The sequence below is a fragment of the Mastigoproctus giganteus genome, chromosome 4 (assembly GCF_048544385.1).
Source record: "Mastigoproctus giganteus isolate SK-2022 chromosome 4, ASM4854438v1, whole genome shotgun sequence".
In the NCBI taxonomy this organism is placed as follows: Eukaryota; Metazoa; Arthropoda; class Arachnida; order Uropygi; family Thelyphonidae; genus Mastigoproctus; species Mastigoproctus giganteus.
In genome coordinates, this window is record NC_143578.1 from 42167857 (window position 1) to 42183530 (window position 15674).

The following is a 15674-nucleotide window of genomic DNA, read 5'->3' on the forward strand; positions in this document are numbered from 1 at the left end:
ATAGTACACTGGTAATATCTCTAGGTATGCCAATACAGAAGGGGACCAAAGAGTCAAGGCTAGACAGTTGCTTTCATTCGGTACTGTTGTTAAAGGGCATGGAGGCTTAATTATCTCATAGGGGAATAGAATTTGTAGTCTTTCCTTTAGTACAGTAGCAATAAAACTGTGAAGAAATCCAAAAAAGCAGTTACACTACATGTGAAATTAGCTGGAGGAAAACAAATGATGCAGGGAAGCAAGCTTATACAGTATCAGCAAAAAAAATAAAATAAAACTTCCCCATCTCATCTTTCCATCCCCTCTAATAATTTGTACAATTCCTTAAATTTATCTGAACTATCCACTTCCACAGCACAAGATGAAAGTTTGTTCCAACAATCAATCACTCTCTGGGTGTAAGCAATTTTTTTCAATTTAAAGTTTTCTCCCCTTTATATGCATAGGTTGAAAGAGTAAGGATGCCATCAGAATTTAGTATTCAAATCCGTTTAAATCCTTAAACACTTCGATTAGGTCTCCTCACAGGTGCCAGTTTCCAAGTGCTATAATTTGCAAAACTAGTCTTTTATAAGTACCCTTTTGTGTCCTTGGCTAAATTTTTTGCTCTTCTCCGCACCCATTCTAACAGATCTACATCCTTCCTAAAATGAGGCTTCCATACATGTGTGTGTGTGTGTGTGTGTGTGTGTGTGTGTGTGTGTGTGTGTGTGTGTGTGTGTGTTTGCCACATCAGCTTCTGTGGCCATAATGCACCTCCCAAAGTTTTTTTTTGCATAGGCGAGATTCAAACCTGTGACCTTTGCTTTGCCAGGCAAGCACTTTACCTACCTGGCTAGCCCGGTCAGGGTGTGTGTGTAATTCAAAAATTAAATAGAGGGGCAAAAAGTAATTTTATTTTAGTTTATATATATATATATATATATATGCACACACTAAAGACATATAGAAGCCTCATTTTAGGACTCAAGATGCAGTCTAACTTGCCTTATTCAATAGGATAATCTCTTCCTTAACCTTAGCAACCTTTCTACACTGCGCAAAGGGCTTTATGTTGAACTCTAAAATTATCTCCAAATCTTTTTCATTCTCCACCACTTTCAATGTGGTACCACCCAATTAGTATGTTATTCTGTTATTCTAGGATTACTGTTGCCTATATGCAGTATACTTGCATTTATTAATGTCAGATCTCAATTGACCCTTCTCAGTTCGTGTCCAGTTTTTCTAGATCTTGATGCAATAGTATACCTTGATTCCTGTCATTCATTACTCTGCTGACCTTTATATCATCTGCAAACTTAGACAATAAGCTTGATATGCTTGTATTAGTATACTTAACAAATACTGAAAACAGTAAATGATCCAGCACTGAACCCTGAGGGACTCCACTAATAACATTTATCCAAGAAGAGCATCTTATAATTATTTTTTTCCTTCAGTTCCTTTATTACTGTGTCATAGTAGCTAATTAGATTAGTCACAAAAGATATCCCATTAAATCCATGCTATGGTTTCTGTGTAATTAGATTCTGTAAAGACGATCCTGCAAAACTACTTTAATCACTGACTCCATTATTTTACCAGGAACAGAAATCAACTTACAGATCTGTATGTACTCACTTCATCCTTTGATTCCACCCACCCTTGTCAACATTTGCACATCTCCATACTATATGGATTCAAGGATGCTGTCATAATTATTGCCAAAGGTTTGTTGACCACTCTTGCTGCTTCATTTAATAATTAGATAGATTCCATCAGCCTCATTTGCTTTCACGTCCAACAATTTCTCCTCCACTTTCTTTTTGGTAATCACTAAATTATTTGGCTCCCAGTTATAATTTAGTATGCTTCTGATATACCTATCCCTAAAACTTCTTCACACATGACTGTAGATGCAAAATATTTATTGTTTGTCAGCAAACTAAAGGCAACTATAATGGCTTTAGACAGTTGTTACCTACTTTTCAGTAGGATCAACTGACGTTGTTACCAACTGCAAATTCTAAATGGGAGGCATCCAGGAGAGTAATCATAGAAGTTACTAAGATTTTTTTATATCAAATAAAAGATATTGTTCAAGGTTTAGTCTTAAATGAATGTTTATTGAACTGATGAGATTAGTGGCAAATAATTCTTTGCTACTTTTGCATTCTTAGCTAAAAGACCTCATAATCTGCCTTAGCTTGCCTAACACCCTTAGTAACTTGACTGCTGATTAGTTTGTACTTACTGTACATTTATTTGTCCCTTGATAATTTACAATCTCATGAATTCTGATTCTCTGCCACTAGTCTCATCAGTTCATCAAACATTCATTTAAGACTAAACCTTGAACAATATCTTTTATTTGATATAAAAAATCTTAGTAACTTCTATGATTACTCTCCTGGATGCCTCCCATTTAGAATTTGCAGTTGGTAACAACGTCAGTTGATCCTACTGAAAAGTAGGTAACAATTATCTAAAGCCATTATAGTTGCCTTTACAAAAGCAATATCCATTTTCTTTACTCTGAGCAGTAGTTATACATTTAAATAAATCCTACTTCAATATATTATCACTGCCACCTAGTGGTTCCACTATCTGGAGATTTGCAATGCATAAAGAGTCACTGCTGGTAATCAGATTGAGAATATTGCATTCTCTTGTTGAATCTTTAACATTTGATGTAGATAGCCATAACTTTGACATCAATAGTTAGGAAAACCTTGGAAGGAGACAATAATTAAGAGTGCAATCCAGGGTCATTTATAGAGAAATGGAATTCTGAAGTACATACAATATGTCTTTATTAAGGGAAAATATATTTAACTAACCTACTTAACTATTTTGACACAGTTACTCATGAGCTTGATGTAGAGAATAATTTAAACACAGTTTATTTTCATTTTAACAAGGATTTGACTCATTCCTGCCTAAGTTGGAACATGTTCGGATCAAAGGTAAGGTTCTACGATGGATCGCAGGGTGGCTGCGATCACAAGAGGTTGTGATTAATGGATAGTTTTCAGGTTGGTGTAACATCAGAAGTGGGGTCTCCCAAGGATCATTTCTTGGACCACTGTTGTTTCTAACTTCATAAGACACTGATGAGGGAATAGAAGGCTTGATGTCACAATCTGCAGATGATGTAAAGATTAAAAGGGTGGTTAATGATCAGTGCCAAGGAGCTCCTTCAGGATGACTCGGATAGGCTGCAAGAATGATCAAAAAAGTAGCAGCTATGTTTAGATGCAGCAAAATGCAAGATCTTACACTTGGGGAAAATTGCAACCCAAAAAATAAATTATACACTTGGAGGAGCTGAATTAAAAACAATAAAGGAAGAAATGGATCTGGGAGTTACGATACAGGCAGATATGAAGTTTTCTGAGCAGTGTAAACAGGCAGCTAGGAAAGCTCATGGTGTCCTGTAGATATAGGGATGTCATAATCCCACTGTACAAGGCAATTGTAAGAATACATTTGGAATACTGTCCAAGCATGGAAACCTCATCTAAAAAAAAATATGAAAAAAAGTTTTTCAAAAATATACCTTAATTCCAATAAAATATAAGGTTTACCCTTGCAACGTAAAATGCCTCATTTTAAAAAACGGTAAAGGCCACACCTTATATTTTATTGGAATTAAGGTATATTTTTGAAAAACTTGTTTTTTATATCATTTTTTATGAATAGAAATTTTCATACATTTTTTATAAAGTATGACTGAAAATTTATGTGAAAAAATTTTCACCAACAAAAAATTTTTACACAATGCAAGGATAGATGATAAAATCTTGCATGCTTTATATGTATGTATTACATGCATACAACCACGTAAAGCAGATAGCTAATATGAGGTGTGTAATAGCCGCGCAGTGGACCACACTATGGATTAGCTAATTTAATTGGAAACATCGTTATGTCAAAAGAGATTGTTTGCAAAATTACACCCTTCTAACCAGATAAGTGGGGAGAGGTCTGAAATCCGGGTCAGGTATAAATTAAGCGGTGCACCACTTGATAGATTTAGCTCAAATTTTGATAGAATGCATTGTCACGCAAATTAAGAATATGTACAAAGTTTCAGCCTTCTATCTCTATTAGAAGTGACTGAAAAAGCGATCAGCAGATTTGATGACAGAGGCAGTGACTTAATATAAGGTCTTAATATAAGTGACTTAATATAAAAGATATTGATCTTCTTGAGAGATCCAAAGATCGGCAACCTGCATGACGAGATCTGCAAAAGGGTGACCATAAGAGGAAAGACTAATTATGTGCGTCACAGCACTTGGCAATCTGGCACCTTAGAAAAGGGACCTGAGATCCATAAGGCTCTGAGAGGGGATACTAAAATGAATGAAGACAAAATTTTCATTACTATAAATGATTTGCAACCAGGGACATAAATTGAAATTACAGGGAACAGGTTTAGATTGGATTGCAGAAACTTTTAGCCATAAAGTTGTCAATTACTGCAACAAGTTATTCTCACAGGTAGATGAAGTTGAAAGCTTGAAGAAATTCAAAGGTCATATACAGGGTGTTTCAGTTAAACGTTTCAGAACTTCTAAGAGGGGTAGGGTACATCCTGACAACCCGAAATCATATAGCAATGTGGGGTCGGAAATGCTTTCCTGAAGCGGTGTTGTACACAGAAGCACCATAAAGAAAAGAGACCGTAAGTGAGAAATCGTTTTAATTATACATGAAAAGAAGCAAAAGGTACATGGATTAAAGTAAGTGTTCGAAGTTTCTTCCACGGGCTACAATGCACGCCTCACATCTCCGACGCATGGACATCCGAACATTCTGGAATACTCCAGGCGAATTTCGAATTTCTTCGGCAGCTACTGAGATTCTTGCAACCAGCTCCTCAGCATTGTCAACAGGGGTGTCATAAACTAGCGATTTCATATGACCCCAGAAATAAAAATCAAGACATGATAGGTCGGGTGACCGAGCAGGCCAATGCACGAGACCACCACGTCCGATCCACTGTTGACCAAATGTGACATCCAGGTAGTTACGAACATCTCCGCTATAATGGGCAGGGGCTCCATCGTGTTGGAACCACATTGTCTGTTGCGTCGATGCAGAAATCTGTTCATCTCTCAAAAGTTGTGGCAATACTTGCTGCAGAAAGATCAAGTAGATAGGTCCGGTTAGACGACACGGTAACAGGTAAGGTCCGATGAGGTGATCTCCCATAATACCGGCCCATACATTGACCGAAAATCGAATCTGTGCTGCACGACGTCGTATTGCATGCGGGTTCTCGACCGCCCAGATATGGTCGTTATGCGTGTTGAAAATTCCTTCCCTTGTGAAGGATGCCTCATCGGAAAACAACACTTCAGCAGGAAAAAGGGGATTTGTAGCACATTTTCCAAGGTACCACTGTGCGAAAGCAATACGAGGTTGAAGAAACTTTGAACACTTACTTTAATCCATGTACCTTTTGCTTCTTTTCATGTATTATTAAAACGATTTCTCACTTACGGTCTCTTTTCTTTTTATAGTGCTTCTGTGTATAACACCGCTTCAGGAAAGCATTTCCGACCCCACATTGCTATATGATTTCGAGTTGTCAGGATGTACCCTACCCCTCTTAGAAGTTCTGAAACGTTTAACTGAAACACCCTGTAGATAGTAACCTATATGAAGCACAATGGCTATTTTCTTAATTTACTTTTTATAGCTTTCTTTACATTTGTTATTTTTGATTTATTGATTATTTTTATTCTTTTATTATTACTGTGTGTTTTATTTTTTATTTTATTTTTTGGCTGGTATAGCAAAACTTGTGGCTTCCTTGCAGTATATGACTAATACTAATAAATACTCTTACTTTCATTTTTGTTTTCCCACTACTTATGTCATATCAAACTGACTCAATATTGCACTGGCTACCCACATCAACTGAGTGCACTGCCTTAGATTCTCTGTGCTTATTATACTATCTTGTCTGTCTCTGTCCTTCCTGTCACATTATATTTGTCATGTTCAAATTCTACATCCCTTTATGGCTGAGCAGTTCCACATTTCCAATATCCCTACAATTAACATATTTGACTGAAGCAAGGAAGCCACAAATTCAAATTCATATTTTCTATACTCCTAGCATTGGTACACAATGCAATTACATGTGCACCTGTTTGCTCTTAGTAACCCCCTAACAGGTCTTGCAATTCCCAACATCTTGCTTTCTAGGCTGCTGCATGTCCCAATGGAAGCAGTGCAAGAATCACTTCCACTTTTGTTTCTGGCTACTGTAACTTCCCCAAGCTAGCAGTTTTCCAGCCCACCTAACACTGCCTCAACAGCATCAGCAAACATTCTTCATCCTTTCTACTTAAGTGTATCCCATTCCTGTAAAACAGTCTCTGCTGTTATCAAGCATAAAATTCTACTCCATGAGTTTTTCCAGGGGCAAATTCCTCACTGTATACTCCCTCCTCTTATGTCTGGGCAGAACTGCAGACACTCAAATTTAATCCTAATTTAATCAGAATGAAGATGCAAGGAAAGAGGTTGTCTGTCTGTCACAGAACTATGTACTTGCTAAAATTTGATGACTTGACTTGCAAGCAAGACCTGAATACAGCTACACCAGTGTATTAGCCTCCCAAGTGGCAGCCTTAGCATTAATCACAGGAAGAATGGCCATGACAAGCTTTATGGACTATTAAATGGACCAATGACCCATTAGGCTTTGATTAGGGTAATTATGTTAGTATAATAAACAAAAATTTAGATATTTTATTAAATTTTAAATGCTAATAAGAGAGATTATGATATAGCATAATTAATATTCAAATTTTACCGTAAAGAATTTGAGTGAATATTTGGTAAATTTAGAGAACTGATGCTGTTTACAGGTGATGCTGATCAAGTGCATAAAAACAAAATGCTGAAATGTGACGAAAAGTGCTTAAAATCGGACTTGCACCAAAAAAAAAAAACTTTTGAAAAAAAATGCAAGAAATGTAAATATATGCAAAAGGCAATACTGTACATGCAATTATACATTTTGTGCCTTCCAAAATACTTCTTCAAACTCAATGCAGTATAAAGCATTGGGCACAAACAACAATAAATGATGTTTTCAATTACTGTAAACAATTTTATTATTTATTGTTGTCCTTCTGTTAAGCTTTTTGCATCAAACAGCTTAACTGAAGGTCAACTCCACAGTTACCAGATATAATACAGAATTCAATTGATGCTGTTTACAGGGTTGTTATAACAAACAAAAAAAAAAAAAAAAACTTTTGCTGATTTCTTGGGATCCACAAATAACAGGTTGTGAATCACTGGTTTAGAGGATCAAATAGAGAAACAGCCTGCATTAAGACTGGAATTTTTTTTTTTTTTTTTTTTGGACATTAGTTTTTTTTTCTTGTACCCCCCCCCCTACCTCCAAATTAACTTATCTATTAGTTTGGTTATTCAAGAGTCATTTAAGCAAAGTTGTGAATAGCGACAAAGTACTATGCAATGAACTCTATTTTATATGTCATGGCCATGATATAGTGTACTCCACACCTTGACAAAACAAAGCCTGAACAGTAGCCCAACTTGCAGAGTTTACACAGCAAGATTATTTACAAAATAATCTAGAAGCCTCCTAAGGGTTACAAGGTTTTGTCTACTGGACAGAACACTGTATACACTGAACAGAACTTTCTTGTAACCCTTAGGAGGCTTCTAGATTATTTTGTAAAATAACCTTGCTGTATATACTCTGCAAGTTGTAAATGAAGAGATTTTGAGTAGTGGTAGTATGTGGGATTGAGCTATTGTTCAGGCCTTGTGTAGTATGGTATCATACAGTTGGTCTACTACTGTGAGATTACTGCTTCCCATGTGCACTACCTTGCATTTTTCAATGTTCTTAAACTTCAATTGTCACTTCTCAGCCCATCTGTCTAATTTTTCTAGACCTTGTTCCAGTAATTTACTCTGATTACTGTCATTAATCATTGCCCATCTTCCTATCATCTGCAAACTTAGAATATTATTAATGATTATATTCATGATTTATTGTATACTCCTCTGACCTGATCATCGTGTTACAGCATAAACAAGAACATTAAGCTTGATGTGTGTTATCAAAAATGGACCCAGCACTGAACCCTGGAGGACTCTGCTAATAACATTTAGTTCAAGATGAGCAGTGCCCATTAATTACCACTGTCTTCTCCCACTCAGACATCCCTTTATCTATAACAACAATTGTTCCTAATACCATACTTGCTCTAGTTTGTACAGCAGACTTTCATGTGGAACAGTACAGTAAAACCTAAGTATCACCATAGCAGTTTCTTTTTATTGTTAGTAACAATAAATGATCTGACTGTTGTTTGGAATTCAAAATTGCATTTTGTTATCAATTCTTATTAGTTTGTAATAACATAAAGCAACATGCATTTCCCAAAAGGTAATGCTTCATTTAAATAAAATTGATTATTTCACTTAATGGATCAATAAATATTAGGGCAAATCATTATTCTGACAATTCATTTTTGTATTTGGTGCAAAGGCTGATTTTAAGAATTTTGTCACATTTCACTTAACTGATCTAAACTTAAAATTCAGCATTATTTTGTTTTTATACACTTGATCCGTACATAGTACTGGCCCTGTAAACAGCATCAGTTCTCTAAATGTACCAAATTTTCACTCAAATGCTTTAAATTAAAATTTGAATATTAATCATGATATATCGTAATTTCTCTTTTTAGCTTTTTTTAAATTCAATTTACCCAATGCATTTGTAGTAGAGAATAAAAAAAAAAAGACCTGGGGATAATTGTGCAACCAGACAAAGTTTTCTGCACAGTGCAGATAGCTGCCAGGATGACTCATGGGGGTTTACCAATGATATAGAGGAATTTTGCCAGCGGGGATAAGGAGTTAACTATTCTATAGTATAAGGCAATGGTTTAGCCACATTTTGGGTATAGCATACAGGTCTGGAAGCCTCATTTTGGGAAGGATGTGTATCTATTGAAACCAGTGCAAAGAAGAGCAACAAGATTACCGAGGGGAACAAAAGAGTATGCTTACCAAGAGAGATTTAAAGTTTTGCAAGTTGCAGCATCTGGAAACTAGACACTTGCAACGAAATCTGATTGATATGTTTAAGGCTTTGAATGTATTGGGTAAGCTAAATGTTGATGGCATTCTTACTCAGACAACATCCATAAAGGAACAGAAATTTAAACTGAAAAAGGATGGTTGCAGAATAAATGTGCAGAAATTTTCTTTCAGACAGAGGGTTGATCATTGGAACAAACTTCCATCTGGAGTTGTGGAAGTGGGTAGTTGGAACAAATTTAAGGAAGAATTAGACAAATTATTAAAGGGAATGGATATTCTTTTATTTATTTTTGTCTGATGCTATATAAGCTCATTTTCTTGCATCATTTGCCACTGCTGCTTCTATTAATAATAACACTCATATGTAAGAAATGTATACCAATTTACTTGTCATTCCCCAACAATACTGCTCTTGAATTCAACTAAACATGCTAAATAAATTAGACAGATTACTGAAACCTCAGTGCCAATGAATTTGAGTATCTACAAATGTCACAAGGAAACCCTTGCTTCTGGCCTTGCACAAGTTAGATTCACACACCCACACACACATGTATATATCCCCCCCCCCATTTCTATTATGATTTCATTGTTTTTTTTTAATACTTTTTCCTGTTCTGTTTTATTTTTAATTAAAAATTTACAAATATAAACACTAAAAATATACTGCACTGAAAAAAATCTTGTCACTACCAATTAAAAAGTTAATAAAATAAGGCTTTATTAAAATACAATGAAAATACTTTTTTTTTGAAAATATGATTTTGCTGTATTTTAATAGTCTTATTTATACTTTAACATTTTGTTGGTAGTAACAAGATCTGGTTCAGTATTTTTTTTTCCCAATGCACAAGGCCTTTTTTGCTAACAAATATATTATTTTGTTTATATTTCTGTAATGATTTATATATACTTGTATAAACAAAAAGCTGGGTTGTACTGAAAGGTACTGAGGAAAAATGTGGGAGGGGGGGGTGACCTGCAGCCCATAAGAAACCTTAAAATCTTCAGTACATTACTCTGATTTTTTTTCTTGGTGGGGGGGGGGGGGGTATTGTTTCATTCCTGGATTTCAGGAAATGGGTGAAACTATATTATCTAAAAAAATCTAAGATTAAATGTAGCTGACAGTGTAGAAGCAATAATTCATTCTGTAGACCAACAGACTAGAAAGTGCCAGATAAATATCATGTAATGTTACATCACTATCCTCAAAAGATTAGCTGACACCAAACTTTGATGCATGACTTTAAACAAGTATATTGATTTGTATTTTGGTGTTTTCTTCAAAATTCCAGGTAATTTGAATTACTGAACATGCTGCTCTTAAATGAGGAACATTTCAGCCTTTCACACTCTGCCAAAACCTAACTGCTGCATCTCAGGATCTGAAAATCCATACAATGAGCTTCTTCAAAAGACTACCACTGTGTTGTGGATTCACTGCAAAGGGGGGGGAGGGGGCTGTTCACCACTGATCACTTTTGTTTTGTTTTGAAGAACAAACTCATGCACAATATATATTTTTTTAGTTCTTCAGCACTCACTAAAACCATTTAACCCATCCAGCGATAATGTATAATACTTTTGGAGATAAAGTTGCTTTTTTCCCAAGCTAACCCCCAACTACCTTAATAATAAAAAGTAACTGATGATTTTTTATTAATATTTAATTACAAAAGAACCAAAGAAATTTTAACTGTAAACAGTATTTTCTCACAGTAGTAACTGTGAGAAAATATGGTGCACTGAACTGAACACGCTAAAGTTAGTTCAATCAATCAGGTCATTGCCTAAGAAAGTCAAATCAGAAAATATCTGCTATAGCTAATAAAATGTATTGTTATATGCATAAAAAAAACCAGCAACAGAGGGAGTCAGAAATCTAAGAAGCAAAAATATTTTTCTCCCTTGTGCTCTTATTTAAAAACACCAGATTTCATTTTGTAATTGTCTTAAATATTCAGTTTCCTTTTATGAGGAGCATAAATCAGGCACATTTCAAATAAGGACTTACAAGGGCCAAGTGATTTCCGCTTTCAGTTCTACTAATATTACCATTTTCCTTTTTTGGAGTCCTTTAAAATATAAAATATGAAAAATATTAATTTAATTAATTGCAGTCCCATTAAAGATGATCTGGGTACTCCACTTGCACATCATCAGAGCAAGCAATCAGCAGTAGAAGAAGCAAGCACGGCATCAGGTGTTTCCTGATGCCATGCTTGCTTCCTGATGCAGTAGAAGAAGCAAGCACGGCATCAGGAAACACCTGTAATAAGCCATTAGTTCTCAAACTGTGAGGAAGTATGGTAACATATATATTTGCACAAGAATCTAAATGCAATTCCCTCTTAGCAGCCATATGAAAACAAAAAAAAAAAAAAAACCTTGTTTTCCAACATGTTGTTTGTGTATGAGATGGAGGAATTCTCCTTAGCAGACAACTTAGTCATAGTACATCAGTTCGTGTGGTACTAGATGTAACTGCTTTTATCAAATGTCTGTCTGTGTGTGTGTGCACCCACATATTGTGCAGGCTAAAAAAAAACCTGGAAAAAGTTCATGAAGAACTCCTTTCCCCAACCTGAAATCAGCCCTAATTAGGGAGACCACTACGAATCCTCCTCCCTGGGTGTGATGGAATTTGAATCTAGATCTCAAAGAAGTGAAGGTGGTGTACCCACTATATAATCATTTCCTAATGTATATGTGACATTTCCAAAAATTCTTATCCTTGCTTAATAAGAACTATTATTATTAAGCAAGGTATACTTAGAATAAGAAAAATTACTGGCAACTTTCACCAAATTAGAATGGTTAGCAAAAAAAAAAAAAAAAACTCACTTTCTGCTGTAAATTTATCGAGTTAGTAACATTACAAACGTTATTAACTCAACAAATTGTAATTTGAAGTAATTATTTCAATGGTACTAAACATAACGAATATTGGGAGGACGGGAGTAATGTTTTTCACGAGTTCCGTTTTTCAGCAGCTCGACGCAAAACTATCATCAATACACAGGCGCAAGTATAGCCTAAAGGCACAATTTGCGCCTTAAAAACACCAGCAGATGCAATTCTTTATTCACCTGTTTACACATGTACTACAATCATTTCCAAAACGTTTAGGCGGGGCCGGATTTACATATAAGCTAAACAAGCTACAGCTTAGGGACTCGAATTACAAGAAGCCTCGCTTTTTTAATATTGTCACAGGTGAACTGTAAGAGAGAAGGGCCTCATACATGTTACAGCGACAAGTTTAAATATGCCCTGCATTTAGGCTTCCCGAATCAAGAGCTAAAAGGTAAAATATTCTGCGTCAAACATTCAAAATGATTCTAATCAATTAATATCATTTACATATGGTATATAAAACTTTTTATTGTCTTTTATACAGCAAACCCTGTTTTCAAATCGACTGTGCAATACTTGCAAAAAAACTGAAGGCAACTGTTATTTCTTTTAAATCTACTGTTTTTAAGAGCAATCTTTTAATAAAAGATTTATCATCATATCATATGAACTTTATACTCCAGGTTTGAAGGATGCAAAGACCAAGATACTGGTAATAAACTGAGTTTTCATTTTATATTTCAATCATAATCCATTTTTCTCACCTTTTTGCACTGGTGCTTAAAGCTTTGGACATTTTAGGATTCAACTTAGGCTCTTTATGATCTTTTTCTTGATTTGATGATCCAGTTCCACGTCCCCTTCCACCGCCTGCAGAAGCTCCGGAAGGGCCTGCCTGTGCACGATCACCAGACATCTGGAAAAAATTGCTACATTCACAATAAAATAACAAACAAAAAAAATCAAAATAAACGAAGTTAACGCGCAGCATATTAAACTAATATTAAACTATAACATTCTAAAATACCCGGTTTCAACTGCAAGTTGAAAAAAATAACTCACTTCGATATATCTAAAAGTGAAACAGCGTTTAAGAATGTGATTTTTTCTTCTTTTTTTATTTATTTTAACATGAAAGACAAACAAGTAAACTGCAAAAGGATTAATGTGTATGTAACTCTCAGGGCACTTAATATAAGACTGGTAGCACTTGTTTTAATAAATTCCTGTGTAATCATTTAAAGCGCTTCGTTTGTTTTGTTACGTGAAACGAGACACGCCGGTCGGCTGAAAGACGGCCAGCCAGGCTTCGTGATTATGCAGTACGATCTCTAACAAAGGCCTGCTTCTTGGTCTCAAAGATTAGCATGGAATTTCTTACTTTTTTAAAAAATACTAGGCAGTTGGCACATAAAGCTAATGTTACCTGGTTTCTCGAACGTAAATAAAGATGACAAGCACAGGCAAATCCAATATAATTTCAACAGCACAAATTTACTACAGCAGACGCAGCGTGAGCTCTCGACTATGACCATAGGCTGTTCCAATAACGGTTGTGTCTCCCGAAAGGAAGAGCAATTTTCGATGCTTATTAAAAGATATTTTTTCACCACGAATTTTAAATGATTTCTACTATTTTACTAACAGTACGGGAATATTAATGGAAATACTATTAATTTTTCAACTAAAAGATGTAATTAAATATCAAATAGTGGAATGGTACAAAACAGTCGGGAGGGAAAGCAATTGAGAAAAAGCCAAGGTGGTCTATTTTCATTGGCTTGAAATCTGGTTGCGAGTGTCAAATACCCACTAATAATTCTGCAGATTTGTGCTTCATTTCAAGCGGAAGTTCACGAGCACGTGCTTCAAGTTTCTTCGAACACAAAAACTTCTGCTGCGTTTTAAGGATTTTTTTATCAAATTATATTAATATTTTCAATATTTCCAGGAAATGTCATATAAATGTGAAAATGTAACTGTAAATCATAAAAATGAACACTTGTGTAATCCGATGATAACAAAATAAATCAGAGAATCAATAAAGGGAATAATTTGGGGGAGGGGGGCAGAAGATACGCTTTTAAGGAGGGCAACGTAAAATGTGGAAGATGCTCTGATAAAAATGATAGAATATGATAACATCAACTTCTTATGTATATTGAGTAGACAAAAAAGAAAAGTTGCCATTAATGGAAATATTAAATAAATATATATATATATATTTATTTATTATTTTTTTTTTAATCTGAGGCTGTCACATACGGTCAGAGGGGTTTACAAGATACAGACTATTAATTCATTTTCGTATTTTGTGGTATTACATGGAACCGATTATCAAACATTGAGAGCGTGACGTTATATTGACAGTGACTATGCGATAACAGTATAGTGACTGTGCACTGGAATTAGAACATATCAGTACCCGAAATGTTAATACATTGGAAAAAGATAAGATAAATTTTTTTTTCAAAAATTTATCCATTACATACAAACATTAGACAACAGTTTTCATTGGTTCTGACATTCGGATGTCACAACTGCGAATGTGCCGTAATTTGTAATCATCAATGACCATTTTAACATTCTGGAGAAGTTTTTTTTTTGGGGGGGGGGGGTGTACAACCAGTTACAACCAGTGTCCTGGTTGTAATTAACAACCAGGACACTAAGTTTAATTTTAAAACCGTGTTATGAATAAAATATTTAAATGTAATTACATTGTACTACAACGATTTTTCTCCTTCGGGTGTCCTTGCGGCCAGCATCCTAGTTATGATGCTGTTCCACCACATCGTGTGATAGGGAATCAACCATTTTTTTCGAGCTGGAAAACAAACCATAGATTATTAATTTATAGACGCGATATATGCAAAAATTCAAAAAGTATCTAGGCCCCCTTGTTTTCATAAATCCATTGGATCTTCCCGGATAAACTAATGACCCAGACTGGTATATAAGGAAGGCTTATAAGCCTCACAAAAAAGTTGTTCTCGTCATGATATGCAGAGACAAGCTGACCAATTTTGAGAAGGGACGTCACATTGTCAGCTTATCGATTCATGCGATTGCTGACAGCCTGTGCTGTCCAAGGTCGACAAGCGCGACGGTGCTACCACCTTGCAGTGACGCAACAGGAAGACCACAAAAGCTCACTACCGTGACCAGAGGGTACTTGGAAGGGAACTACAAGAATCATATCAGTATCGCAGCCATCGACAGAATCGGGTTCCACTTCTTTCAGCAAAATACAAGAAGGTACGGTTTATAGACATCTCAGGAATATCAACAATGCTCAGTGTAGGGTTAGAAAAATGTTGTCTACTCCGATAATCCTGGTTCCAGCTGTTTCACGCTGATAGGTGAATCAGAATTTGGAGAAAACAGAATGGATTCATTCTGCCAAATATCAACATGCAGGCTAATAGAGGGCGGGGAGTTGTAATAATTCTCCAGAATTGTGCAGAGCTGGTTTTAGGAACATGGTAGTGAATTCATCTTACTGTAGTGGTCGCCCCAATCACCAGATCTCAATCCAAATGAGCACCTTTGGGGCGAGGTGGAACAACTTCTTTGGAAACATCCCTGAGGCACGTTTGTGATACATCGTTAATTCTATGCTACAGCGAACCCAGGCTGTTCAAGAACCTTCTTGTTATTAGCTAGTTGTACCTAACAAAGTGGCTACTCAGTGTATCGTTGATGAGTTAAAAGTAATA

General features: G+C 35.5%; 1 protein-coding gene across 1 annotated transcript in view; it reads right to left on the bottom strand.

The window, feature by feature from the left end:
- LOC150086665 (ubiquitin-conjugating enzyme E2-24 kDa-like) overlaps nt 1-13495 on the bottom strand; it is a 251835-nt gene extending 238340 nt beyond the window's left edge. The window contains exons 1-2 of the mRNA XM_090372670.1: nt 13382-13495; nt 12720-12871 (exon numbers count right to left, since the gene is read on the bottom strand). Coding sequence (XP_090228796.1) covers nt 12720-12871 — 152 coding nt within the window. The 5' untranslated portion in view covers nt 13382-13495. The remainder of the gene's footprint in view (nt 1-12719; nt 12872-13381) is intronic.
- Between the last annotated feature and the right edge of the window lie 2179 nt (nt 13496-15674).